This window comes from Rhineura floridana, chromosome 4 (assembly GCF_030035675.1).
Source record: "Rhineura floridana isolate rRhiFlo1 chromosome 4, rRhiFlo1.hap2, whole genome shotgun sequence".
NCBI classification, from domain to species: domain Eukaryota; kingdom Metazoa; phylum Chordata; class Lepidosauria; order Squamata; family Rhineuridae; genus Rhineura; species Rhineura floridana.
The window spans coordinates 138113278-138126726 of NC_084483.1; the positions used below are offsets into that span (position 1 = coordinate 138113278).

Genomic DNA, 13449 nt, shown 5'->3' on the forward strand with positions numbered 1-13449 from the left:
GTCTCTGTGTTTGTAAAATGAGGATTCTCCAGTGGGCACCAGGACACCCCAAAGTGGGTATTGTCTTCCTTGCTAGTGCTTGAGGCAGGAAAGAGTTAACACTCCAAACAGATCCAGTGCCTGCAAGGGAAGAGGACCATCACCGCCCAGGGAGGGAGAGCCATCTGCCTGCTTTGCTGCTGCTGCTGCTTGGCCAACATCTCTGCTCTCTCCTTCTTGGGCTCCTGCTCTGCACGTGGGCACCTCGCAGGACCAGGCCCCAGGTACTCAGCCAGCTGTGCCTGATACTGTTCCACCTGTCCCTTCTCTGGAGGGGATATATAAGCCGGCTGGCTGAGGGGGCTTGGGAGACCCACTGCCTGCAAGGGAAGAGGACCATCACCGCCCAGGGAGGGAGAGCCATCTGCCTGCTTTGCTGCTGCTGCTTGGCCAACATCTCTGCTCTCTCCTTCTTGGGCTCCTGCTCTGCACGTGGGCACCTTGCAGGACCAGGCTCCAGGTGCTCAGCCAGCTGTGCCTGATACTGTTCCACCTGTCCCTTCTCTGGAGGGGATATATAAGCCGGCTGGCTGAGGGGGCTTGGGAGATCCAGTGCCTGCAAGGGAAGAGGACCATCACCGCCCAGGGAGGGAGAGCCATCTGCCTGCTTTGCTGCTGCTGCTGCTTGGCCAACATCTCTGCTCTCTCCTTCTTGGGCTCCTGCTCTGCACGTGGGCACCTCGCAGGACCAGGCCTCAGGTACTCAGCCAGCTGTGCCTGATACTGTTCCATCTGTCCCTTCTTTGGAGGGGATATATAAGCCGGCTGGCTGAGGGGGCATTGCCTGCTGTCCATCGCTTTTGGGCCCCTATTACATCAGCTACTACGGACTGCCGGTTGCTGAAGCCCCTCGGATGCTGCTGTGCTGTCTGAATGTATGAGTGGGTTGTATGAGTGAGTGTGTGATTGTGTGTATATGCCATGAGTTTTATTATTTATTTTATTTTTATTATGTGCCTGGGCGAGAGGACAGTGTTGTGGGAGGGTGGACCAAAGGGGGCCCCTATTAGTGTAGTGATGGGTAATGGGAGGTATGGCGCTGTGAGTAGGACATGCCAGTTAAGGGGAACTCGCCCCAGACAACTGGTGGCTGTGACGTGTTCCGGTCCTCCCCACACCCACAGGATTGCTGGTAGTTCTATCAGCCAACCCTCGGATCTCCAGTTGCTGCTTTTCAATGCCAGATCAGTAAATAATAAAACCTCCCTCATCCATGACCTAATTGTGGATGAGGCGGCTGATCTGGCATGTATTACCGAGACCTGGGTGAGCGATCTGGGAGGTATTAATCTCTCCCAGTTGTGCCCACCTGGGTATTCGGTTCAGCATCTGGGTAGATCCGAGGGTCGGGGAGGGGGAATCGCTGTGGTCTATAGAAGTTCCATCCCTCTTGTTAGGCACCCTATCCAGGTGGCTAATGGTCTAGAGTGTCTACACATAACGTTGGGTCAGCGAGACAGACTGGGAATACTGTTGGTGTACCGTCCACCCTGCTTCCCAACAGCCTCCCTAACTGAGCTGACAGAGGTGGTCTCGGATCTATTGTTGCGTTCCCCCAAACTTTTGGTATTGGGGGATCTCAACATTCATGCTGAGGCCGCTTTATCTGGAGCAGCTCAGGACTTCATGACCTCCATGACAGCCATGGGGCTGTCTCAATTTGCTACTGGCCCTACGCATGTGTCGGGGCACACTCTGGACTTGATTTTTGCCTCTGGATTAGGGGATGGTGATCTGAGAGTGAGGAATTTTACATCTATTCCTTTGTCATGGTCAGATCACCGCCTATTAAGGTTTAGACTCACATTGTCTTCTCCCCTCTGCAAGGGTGGAGGACCAATTAAGATGGTCCGTCCCCGGAGACTAATGAATCCTGAGGGTTTTCTGATGGCTCTAGGGAATTTTCCGGCTGATAGAATTGACGGTCCTGTCGAAACCCTGGCCACGCTGTGGAATACAGAAATGGCCCGGGCAGTTGACACGATCGCCCCGGTGCGCCCTCTCCGTTGCAGAGCTCAATTGGCTCCCTGGTTTACCCCGGAGCTAAGAGTGATGAAGCAAGAAAGGAGACGGCTTGAGTGCAAATGGAGGCGAACTCCCGACGGCTGTAATCATGCACTTGTGAGGGTCTCTACCAAACTCTATGTGAAGGCAGTGAGAGCAGCAAAGAAGCAATACTTTGCTGTCTCTATTCAGTCATCTCTTAACCGCCCAGCGGAACTTTATAAAGTTGTCCGGGGACTTTTACACTCTGGTCCCCAGGACGCAATAACACCATCAATTGCCCGCTGTAATGAGTTTGCGCGACACTTTCGTGATAAGATCATGAACATCCGCCGGGACCTTGACTCCATTATTGTAGCAATTGATCCTAATGAGGTGTCCAGAGCACAGTCTTGTCCTGTTTTACTGGATGAGTTTCAGTTGGTACAGCTCGAGGATGTGGACAAGGTGCTTGGACAGGTGCGGGCGACCACTTCTGCTCTGGATCCTTGCCCCTCATGGCTAATAAAAGCTAGCAGGAATGGAACAGCCGGCTGGGCCAAGGAGGTGATTAATGCCTCTTTACGAGAGGGAGTGGTCCCACCCTGCCTGAAACAGGCGGTGGTGAGACCGCTCCTAAAAAAACCCTCCTTGGACCCTGATAATTTGGACAACTATAGGCCGGTAGCAAATGTTCCATTCCTGGGCAAGGTCCTAGAGCGTGTGGTCGCTCGCCAACTCCAGGCTCTCTTGGATGAAACTGATTATCTGGACCCATTTCAATCGGGCTTTCGGCCGGGGTTTGGTACAGAAACGGCCTTGGTCGCCCTGTATGATGACCTCTGTCGGGAGAAAGACAGAGGGAGTGTAACTCTGTTGGTTCTCCTTGATCTCTCAGCGGTGTTTGATACCATCGACCATGGTATCCTTCTGGAGCGACTTACGGATTTAGGAGTGGGAGGCACTGCTTGGCGGTAGCTCTGCTCCTATCTCGGGAATCGTCTCCAGAAGGTGATGCTGGGGGAACATTACTCGAGTCCCTGGGTACTCCAATATGGAGTCCCGCAGGGTTCAGTTCTGTCCCCCATGCTTTTCAATATCTATATGAAGCCGCTGGGTGAGGTCATCAGGAGTTTTGGAGTGCGTTTCCAGCAATATGCTGATGATACGCAGCTCTACTACTCCTTTTCATCTTCGTCAGGTGAGGCTGTTGATGTACTAGACCGCTGCCTGGCCGCGATAATGGTCTGGATGAGAGCTAATAAACTGAGACTCAATCCTAACAAGACTGAGATGCTGTTGGTGGGAGGGCCCTCTGCCCAGATGGTTGATGTTCGACCTGCCCTAGATGGGGTTACACTCCCCCTAAAGGAGCAGGTCCGTAGTTTGGGGGTCTTATTAGACCCGCTCCTGTCACTTGAGGCTCAGGTAGCCTCGGTGGCACGGAATGCATTCTACCAGCTTCGGCTGGTAGCCCAACTACGACCCTATCTGGACAGGGAGAATCTCGCCTCAGTTATCCATGCTATGGTAACCTCTAGATTGGACTACTGTAATGCACTCTACGTAGGGCTACCTATGAAGACCGTTCGGAAACTTCAGCTAGTGCAAAATGCTGCGGCCAGAGTTCTCACTGGGACAAAGAAATTTGACCATATAACACCTGTCCTGGCGCAGCTGCACTGGCTACCGATATGTTTCCGGGCCAGATTCAAAGTGCTGGTTCTTACCTATAAAGCCCTAAACGGCATCGGACCGCAATACCTGGTGGAGCGCCTCTCTCGCTATGTACCTACCCATTCACTACGCTCGACGTCGAAGGCCCTTCTCCGGGTCCCAACTCATAAAGAGGCCCGGAGATCAACAACTAGATCTAGGGCCTTCTCGGTGGTGGCCCCCGAACTATGGAATGCCCTCCCAGACGAGATACGCCTGGCGCCTTCTTTGTTATCTTTTCGGCGCCAGGTAAAAACCTACCTTTTCGCCCAGGCTTTTTAAACATTTTAAATTTAATTTTAAACCTAATATGGATTTTAATTTATAAACTCAATGGCAATTCTATTTCGGATTTTTATCATGTTTAATGTTTTTATAATTGTATTATATTTTTCACACTTGCTCAAATTTTAATTGTGATTTTATTTGTTGTACACCGCCCTGAGAGCTTTCTGCTATAGGGCGGTCTAGAAATGTAATAAAATAAAATAAATAAATAATAAACTGTTACTGTGGCCCCTCCCATGGAGTGCTAGTTCATTTTCCTGCCTCGCTTGAGCAGTACTGTTTTTTGCCCTGCTCTTCAGTCTGGCCGAGTTATACAGTAGGGCCCCGCATTACGGAGTTCCGCTTTAAGGCGTTCCGCTGATGCGGCGCCTTTCATTTTCAATTTTAAAGGGTTTTTTTCCCCTTTTGCGCCGTTTTGTGCCGTTTTTGCGTCATTTTTGTGTGACGCGGCCCATTAAACTCAATGGGGTTCCGCTTTATGGCGTCTTCTGCTTTACAGCGGGGGTCCGGAACGGAATCTGCCGTATAAGTGGGGCCCTACTGTACCCTTATTTATTTGTCTGTTTAAATTATTTATTAGTAGTTAATGTTCAGTTGACTCGTCTCTGAATCTGTATGGGTGTTTGTATGTAGTTTCCTAGCGAATTTGCAGTGAGTGCCTGAATGGCAGTTAAGTGTTTGTTAGTCCGTTCAGCATACCTCGCTAGTATACCTTTGAGCTCCTGAGATTAATTAGCCTAATGATTCCCCTCAGTTAATGAATTTCCTCTGTGATTTTTCTTCCCAATTTATTTATTTATTTATTTATTGCACTTGTATACCGCCCCATAGCCGAAGCTCTCTGGGCGGTTTACAGCAATCAAAAACATTAAAACAAATGCACAATTTAAAAACATATTTTAAAAACAATTTAAAACGCAATTTTAAAATTCAAAACAATATAAAAACAATTTAAAAACACATGCTAAAATGCCTGGGAGAATAGGAAAGTCTTGACCTGGTGCTGAAAAGATAACAGTGTTGGCGCCAGGCACACCTCGTCAGGGACATCATTCCATAATTTGGGGACACCACTGAGAAGGCCCTCTTCCTTGTTGCCACCCTCCGAGCTTCCCTTGGAGTAGGCACCCGGAGGAGGGCCTTTGATCTTGAATGTAGTGTACGGGTGGGTTCGTATCGGGAGAGGCGTTCCATCAGGTATTGTTGTCCCAATTAATGCATTTCTTTGATGATTTCTCCCCCAGTTAATGAATTTCCTGGGTGATTTTCCCCTCACTTAATGAATTCAATGATTGCTTTCCCCCTCATTTTATAAATTTGCAGGGTTGATTATGTGTTAAGTGGTTCGCTGTGCTTAATTAAAATAAAACAAATACAAGGGGACCACAAAAGACACTAGATAAGCTTCTGCTGAGGGTGAAATGCCTAAGGAGTGAAGTAAGGTCTCCTCAGAGCTCTCTAAGCAAGTAGCAGCAACGCTTGGTGCGGTAGCACCTTTAGCCCGCTCACACAAATCAACAGTTAAAAAGACAAGCTGTTGCAGCGCGCACGAAGGCAGCTGCCATTTCACTCAAACAGCCTCACAGGCAGCGCGTGGCCCACTCACTCTGGCAGTAGTGCAGAGAGCGGCTGTTAATCAACAGCACGCCGCTGTTTACCCTGTAAGCGATGAGGTATCAGAGCAGTCAGGGCGGGAAAATGTGAAAGCAGTTAAAGATACAGCAAATCCTGTAAGCAATGTGGTAGCAGAGCAAACATGTGTCTAAAACTAAACATGCTGTGAACTCTGAAGCAGAGCAATCAGGAAGGGTTGCTGCTGAGGTAACCGATTATAATGATGATGCTCCCTTGCCAATGTCGTTACAGGGCAGAAGGGCACTGTATGTAGGAGAGCAAACCCAGCAGTGGAGTGCAGTAAATGATGAAATGCTTTCAGAGATAGAGAGGGTTCCAGACCCTTCAGTCCTTTTTTGTTCATATTCTGAGGAAGATGATGAGGAATTTAATATTCAGCACCCTGCAGTTCCACAGAGCAGTTGGGCCATGGTGCCTTTGAGTAATAATGCTCTCTCTGGGCAAAGTCATCAACAGCAGCAGAGAGTTTTGCTTAAGGCAAATAAGCATAAGCAGCATCATATGAACTCCGCACAGTCACTTAAGATGGGCTCTGCTGCCACCTCTTGTTCAAATCAGGAACTTCAGCAGGTGGAGTCTTTTCAGTTAGGAGCTGCAGAATTAAATTATATTAGAAGAGCTCTCATGGGTGATATTTCAGCAGAACTAGCTGCTTTTCCCCAGTCTTTTCAAGTGGTTCCTGTACAGTCACAACAGCGCAATCGTGCAGCAGGAGGCAGTCACTTGCAACACAATATGTGGCAGTGCAAGGCTCAGATGAGTCAGGCAGGTATGCCTGAGGTTGAGCAACAGGAGGTTACTGTACAGTCACAACAGCACAGTCGTGCAAAAGGAGACTGTCACTTGCAACACAATATGTGGTACTCAGATGGGTCAGGCAGGTATGCCTGAGGTTGAGCAACAGGAACTGCAAAGGGAAAGTGCAAATGGCTCACCAGATCCACATGATGTGGCCAAGGATAGAGCGCAGGGTATCATAGCTTACAGACCTGACAGAACAAATTTCTCTTAGGCAACAGTTTATGCACAATGATGGTCAGTGAAGCAGGCTGTGAGACTCACAGACAGGGGTTTTTGCAAAGAGAGTGAAACCTGAAGCAGAAGGGTTAAGCTGTGAGAACAGAGCGCCAGGTTTGCCAAGGTCAGTAGCTGGCTGGGAAGCCTGATAAGGTGGGATGCTTGGAAAAGCTCAGTGTGGGGGAAAAGCTGTCTGTGAAGAGAACTGTGTCTAATGTCTTTGCCTAGTAAAGACTCTTACAAGAAACTTGCCTGGCCTAGCTTATTCCTGTTCTATGCGACTCTTGGATTCCATCCTTGTATGATCTATACACGCACACGCCAACATGATTCAGTGGTTGATCTGGAAGAGGAAACATGAATGGAGTGATGGTTCACAACCAGAGGAGCAGCACTCCAATAGGTTGTTTCATAGCGCTTACTACATGCCTCTGCTACGCAAGGCTATGGCAGCTTTAGGTTTGAATGATGCCATTACAGAACAGGCACTTTCTGCTGTCATGCCAGCTTGCCCCAAGCCTGCAATGAAGATGACTGCACAACAGGGAATTGTGGGGTTTTCCTTTTTGATATTCTTTTGATAGCCTGGGACCCTGAAAGGTTAACATCTGGTTTGTGCTAACAGGCGTGAGTTGGCAGTTTTACTGCCTCAGCTAAAGATGATTACAAGGCCCAGCTAATACCTTGTTATCAGTAAAGGGCCTGGTTCCATCAAGGTCATTAACCTTGGGAAGTTTTAGGGAGGATGTGCGATTTGGCCGAAGAGTGATGAGTTTTTTTCATCTCATCGTGATGCCCTTGATTGGTTAATTGCCTCCGGCTGTTGCTAAAGCTTTTACCATAAGTAAGTGCAACAAAATCTAAGTTTTGTTCCTCTTTTGGGTTCCATCATGCCTACCTGATGTGACCCGATTGGGATCCATTTTTCCATCAGCTATCCTGACCCAAATCTCTCTGAGGGAAGAAGGCTAACTATCTACAAGTCTTAGTTCTGTAAGTATAGGACAGGCTAGCTAGACTTTGTTATTTTGTTTTTTGTGCCTGAACTCTCTTATGTATCTTGTTGTACCCTGCCCCTTTGGGTGTGGTCTTTTATATTGCTGCTAAATTTGTGCACCTCTTTTATCTCTTTTACCTCTTTTACCTTTTGTATTCTTATTCTTCTCATTTTTATTCTTTAATAAACTTACTTCTATTACCGGTGTGTGTTCATTTCATGAGAAGGTCAATCCTAAATTCAGTCCTTGCCATTGACCACAACTACTGTGTAAAATTGGAGTGTTTTGCCTGAGGTTTTGGGGAGCAAGGAGTGTATCTTGGTTCTTGCTCTTTAGAAGCCCTGGTGGGTGACTGGGCTTTGGGTTCCCCTTCGGCTCAGAGTGGTTAACCAGTAAGAAGGATGGTGGCAGTTGACTACCTTGCAAGGTTAGTGTGAGTGTGCACAGCCTTGGCAAAGAAGGATCGTTGCCAGGATCAATTGCCCTGGGGTGAGAATTGGTTCCTGGGATGGTGGAGAGCAGGGGGAGTACCCCTGGCTTCCATTACATTTACCTCATCTGTTCTTCCCGAAACAAAGCCCAGTGATAAGGTGATTAAGGTATTATCACTGCTCAGAAAAATAGTGAAATCTGAATGGGACTTACCAGTTCAGTCTACCAAAGCACTGATGTATGCTAAAAAAACTGTACTTATTAGAGCCAGAGTTTATGGAGCAGCTGAGAACTCCAGCCATTGATTCCTGATTTCTGATTTAGTTTCTAGAAATCTCCTTTCAAGAGATGGGGATGCTCGATTGAAGGATCTTACAGAACAAAAGTGAGACACGGCACTTAAAAAGGTCCATGAAGCAACAGCATTGTCTGCACGTGCATTTATTGCAGCATCTGTGTTTTCAAGGGCTGCATTATTGTGGTTAGATGAAGTTTTGGAAAATCCAGATCAGGAGCCAGAAAGACTTACGAAAACAGTTCTGAAGGTGTTAAGAACAGAGGTTTTCATTGCTGATGTGACAATGGATGCCACTCAGTTCGCAGCCAGGGCCATGGCTGCTGAAGTGGTAGCTAGGTGCATTTGGTGACTTCGTCATTGGGAGATAGATGTTTCTCCCCATATGGTGTTGGCTGTAGAACCATATGCAGTTAAGAAGTTGTTTGGTGAGGATGTGCTGAGTGAAGTATTAGTTGAAACGAAAGAAAAGAAGAAGGCAATGCCAGTGACAAGTAAAGACAAGATGACTGGTGTCTTTTTTCGCTGCTTTCAACCATACCAGTCCTTCCATCCATCTAGATTTGGAGGAAGGGGGTGAGGTTTCTGTGTTATCAGACAAGCTTGGGGTCATCCATGATTCCAGTTGCATAACCAACAGTAATCAGCAGCGCAAAATACAGGTTCAGCTACCCACTGAGGTGGAAGGCAACAAAGACAGTTCTGACTTATTGCTGATACCAGTGGGAGGCCGTCTACTGAGATTTGCACAACTTTGGCAGATGACAACATCAGAACCCAGGGTAAAAAGAAAAGAAAAGAAGGCTGTGCAGTACGAGTATCAGATAAAGTTTCAGGCTATGCCTCCAAACAGATTTATTCCATCACCTATCTTGGGGAATCCATAGAAGTGCAGGCTACTACAAGAGGCAATAGAACACCTGTTGCACAGAGCAGCCATAGAACCAGTTTAGCACAACCAAAAATTTTGTGCCGTTTATTCCATTCCTGTTATCATGCTGAAAAAAGGGAACGATTGCAGGCCGGTGATTGATCTAAAATTCTTCAACAGATTTGTAAGATACAGGAAAGTTCGCATGGAAGCATTTGTGTCCATAAAAGAAGCACTTCAGTATCGAGACCTCTTAGCTTACATAGATCTCACCAAGGCACCAAAGGTCTTCACGAAAATAATGGTGACCCTTGTTGCTCATCTCCATCGACGGGTTGCATCTTTACCCCCATTTAGACAACATTCTTATTTGTTCGTAGACAGCTCAGTCAGCTTATCAGGACATTCATGTCATACTAGCAGTGCTCAAAGTTATACCATGGGCCAGATTTCGTGTTTGGCCTTTACAATGGCTGACTTTGTGGCTGAGGACTGCTCTTCGTTGGTGGACAAAGGATTGCAAGCTATGCAGAGGTGTTCCTTTAAAGGACCCACCACGAGACACTGTAACATCAGATGCAAGTATCCAGGGGGTGGGGAGCTCACTGCAGAGGTCAAATACTGCAGGAATTTTGGACTCCTCAGGAATCAAAGCATCCACTTACTGGAACTTCAGGCAGCACAATTAGTGCTGCAGCATGTTGTGCCCTTATTCCATCTCAAGCATGTGCTGCTGAGGACAGACAACAACTGTGTGAAAGTGCTCTTAAATCGTCAGGGTGGGACAAAGTCACTGGTGCTTCATCTGGAGGCATCACAACTGATTTCCTGGGCAGAGCATGTTCTACAATCGTTGACAGCAGAATATATAAAGGGAGTAGACAATGTACAAGCGGACTGGTTAAGCAGACAGAAGAGGTTGCCGGGAGAGTGGCAGCTGCTCAAAGATGTGTTCAAACAGATCCGCAAGAGGTTTGGAAGGATAGATGTGGACCTTTTTTGCTGCAGATGTCAATCATCAACTGAAGAGGTATTATACTGAGAGCAGAGGGTGTAGATGTCATAAACTCCCCTTGGCCGAAGGGACCACACCTCTTCCCTCCTTTTCTGTTAGCTCAGGTGCTGAAAAAGGTAAGGATGCAGAGGGCCAATTTCATTCTAGTAGCACCAGACTGGCCAAGGAGGCCATGGTTCTCAGAGCTAGTCAACCTATCTGTTGGGCCCTCATGGTCTCTGCCTCTTCGCCCAGATTTGCTGCTACAGCGGCCACTTTGGCACCCTGATCTGCAATGGTTGAGCTTAACCGCATGGAAGTTGAGCAGAGCAAACTGCTGAGAGCTGGATTGCCAACTGTGGTGGTAACCACAATATTGGCATCTAGAAGACCGTCCACAATTTGAAACTACCAGTATACCTGGGCCACATTTTTGAAATGGTGTAGTAGGAACCACATTACTGCTCGGAAGTCAGAAATTACGGAGGTGTTATCCTTTTTAACTGAGGGTTTGAAGCACGGGTTGAGACCCATTTCTTTGAATCACTGGGAGCTTATCCGTATCTGAAATGATTTTTAAGAGGGGCTTCTCTGTTGTCGGCCCCTGTTCATCATAGATTTCTAACAAGGAATTTTCACAAGGTCTTCTCAGCTCTCCAAAAACCACTATTTGAACCATTGAAAACTTCTACGTTATGAATAATGTCATTCAAAGTGTTATTCCTGGTAGCAATAACATCAGCTACACGAGTGTCTGAGCTGGGATCTCTCTCAGTAGCAAAACATCTATGTATTTTCCATACCGACAGAGTCATATTGAGAACAGATTCTGCTTTCGTTCCGAAAGTCAATACAGCCATTCACCGTCAGCACGAGTTAGTATTGGCAACATTTTGTCCTTCACCAAACCATTCTCTAGAACATGCTTGGCATTCATTAGATGTGAGGAGAGCACTTAAAGTACATATAAATAGGACAAGGCCGATAAGGCACACTGATTCCTTGTTTGTTTCTTACCACCCAACTACTCTGGGTAAAAGGGTGTCATCTCCTACTTTAGCAAGATGGATTAAGGGCTGCATTGCCTTAGCATATAGTTCTCTAAACATACCATTGCCTTCAGGTATTGTTGCTCATTTGACAAGAGCGGCAGCTGCTACTGCAGCTTATTCAATAAATGCACCTCTTTAAGAGATTTGTTGGGCGGCCATCTGGGCAACCACAAATACTTTTACTAAACATTATAAAACATATTTATGCATCCACTGAGGCAGCCTTCAGGGGTGAGTTATTCAGAGGGTGCTCAAAGATCATTGAACTTTTATGTACCCACCCAATCAATAGGTCAGCTCTGGAACATCCCATTTGGGGGTGTCCTGGTGCCCACTGGAGAAGGAACCATTTTACTCACCAGAAAGGTGTTTCTCTGTGGGCACCAGGACACCGCAAAGCCCCAGCCTGGGATGCAAATGACAGTAAACGTTATAATGAAACAGGTGGCGACTGAAGGGTCAATGATCGGACCTAGCTCATGTACAAGTCATTAGAGGTTAGAGTCAGTCTGGGTGGAGACTGTATAGTTATTTATTACAACTGAAGGTGTGTAAGTTGTTTCATGTTAATTATGGTTAATATAGTCAGTGTCTTTACATGTGTATAAGTTTATATTTTTTAAGCTTGGCCAGATGGCGAACTAGCACTCCATGGGAGGGGCCACAATAATGGTCTGTTTGGAGTGTTAACTCTTTCCTGCCTCAAGCACTAGCAAGGAAGACAATACCCACTTGGTGGTGTCCTGGTGCTCACAGAGAAACACCTTTCTGGTGAGTAAAACGGTTCTATTCCAACTACATTTCAACTTCACTGTGATATTATTTATTTGTAAATCATGCTACTTCTATACATTTTGTATACATGAAAAAAATCTGAAATGTTCTCTTAACAGCATCCCCTTCTATGCGTGGATCAACACCTTTAGATGTTGCAGCAGCATCTGTAATGGATAATAATGAACTTGCTTTAGCTTTACGGGAACCTGATCTAGAGAAGGTAAATCATCTTCTGAATAGCTAACACATTTACACATCTGTATCATGCATCTTTGTATCTATATGCTCATGTAGCAGCAGTTTGAATCCCACAGCACAAGGGCAGGGAACCTATGGTTCTCCAAATATTGCTGGTCTATAGCTGCTATGGTCTTGTTTGCTGGAGCTGATGGGGGTTGGAGTCCAACAATATCTAGAAGGTCATAGGTGCCCTGCCCTGCTGTAACATATATAATTTCCATGTACATGTTACTTGAAAATGGAAATGGACTGCCTTCAAGTCGATCCTGGCTTATGGCGACCCTATGAATAGGGTTTTCATGCTAAGCGGTATTCAGAGGTGGTTTACCATTGCCTTCCTCTGAGGCTGAGAGGCAGTGACTGGCCTAAGGTCACCCAATGAGCTTCACGGCTATGTGGGGTTTCAAACCCTGGTCACCCAGGTCATAGTCCAACACTCTAATCACTACACCACACTGGCTCTCACTTATTACTTACCATAGGATAATAGTCTTTAAGATTTATAATCCCAGCTACCACCCAATATTCAAGCTCTGCTATGAGCAAATTAGCAGTTGATTCCCATGAACAGCAGCTTCACTCCGAAACTTTTCATTACACCGGTCTGCTTTGGAACATAGGAAGTGCCCTCCTGAATCAACCAGAAGGCCCATCTAGTCCAGCAGCCTGTTCCTATGGTGGCCAACCAGATGCCTACAGGAAGACAGCAAGCAGGATATGAGTGAAATAGTACTCTCCTGCTTGTGTTCCCCAGCAACTGGTATTCAACTGCCTCTAAAAGCAGAGCTACTATATAGCCATCATGAGTAATAGCTATTTACTTGGAACCATTTAGGTCTGGATATGCATAGTATTGCAGGATTTGGTCCCCTCCCATAGGATGTATGTGAAAATCTATTTCCATCTGTGGATTACTGTTTCTTGAACAGCAGCTGTCTTATACATTGCTATTTTAAATGTGTGGAGGTATGTATACACGTTCAAACTAGATTTTGATGTTTAGCTTAATAACAAAGGAACATGACTAGAGTAGAAAAGTAGATCTGCGAATAATCTGCATGAAGAATGTGGATTATATTATAAACGTGTGGGAACCATATTTGGGGGGAAAC

The 13449-nt window shown here is 46.5% G+C and overlaps 1 protein-coding gene across 1 annotated transcript in view; it reads left to right on the forward strand.

Moving 5' to 3' along the window:
• Positions 1–13449, forward strand: part of RYR2 (ryanodine receptor 2) — a 725812-nt gene that overhangs the window by 408675 nt on the left and 303688 nt on the right. The window contains exon 44 of the mRNA XM_061624580.1: positions 12214–12317. Within this exon, the coding sequence (XP_061480564.1) occupies positions 12214–12317 (104 nt within the window). The remainder of the gene's footprint in view (positions 1–12213; positions 12318–13449) is intronic.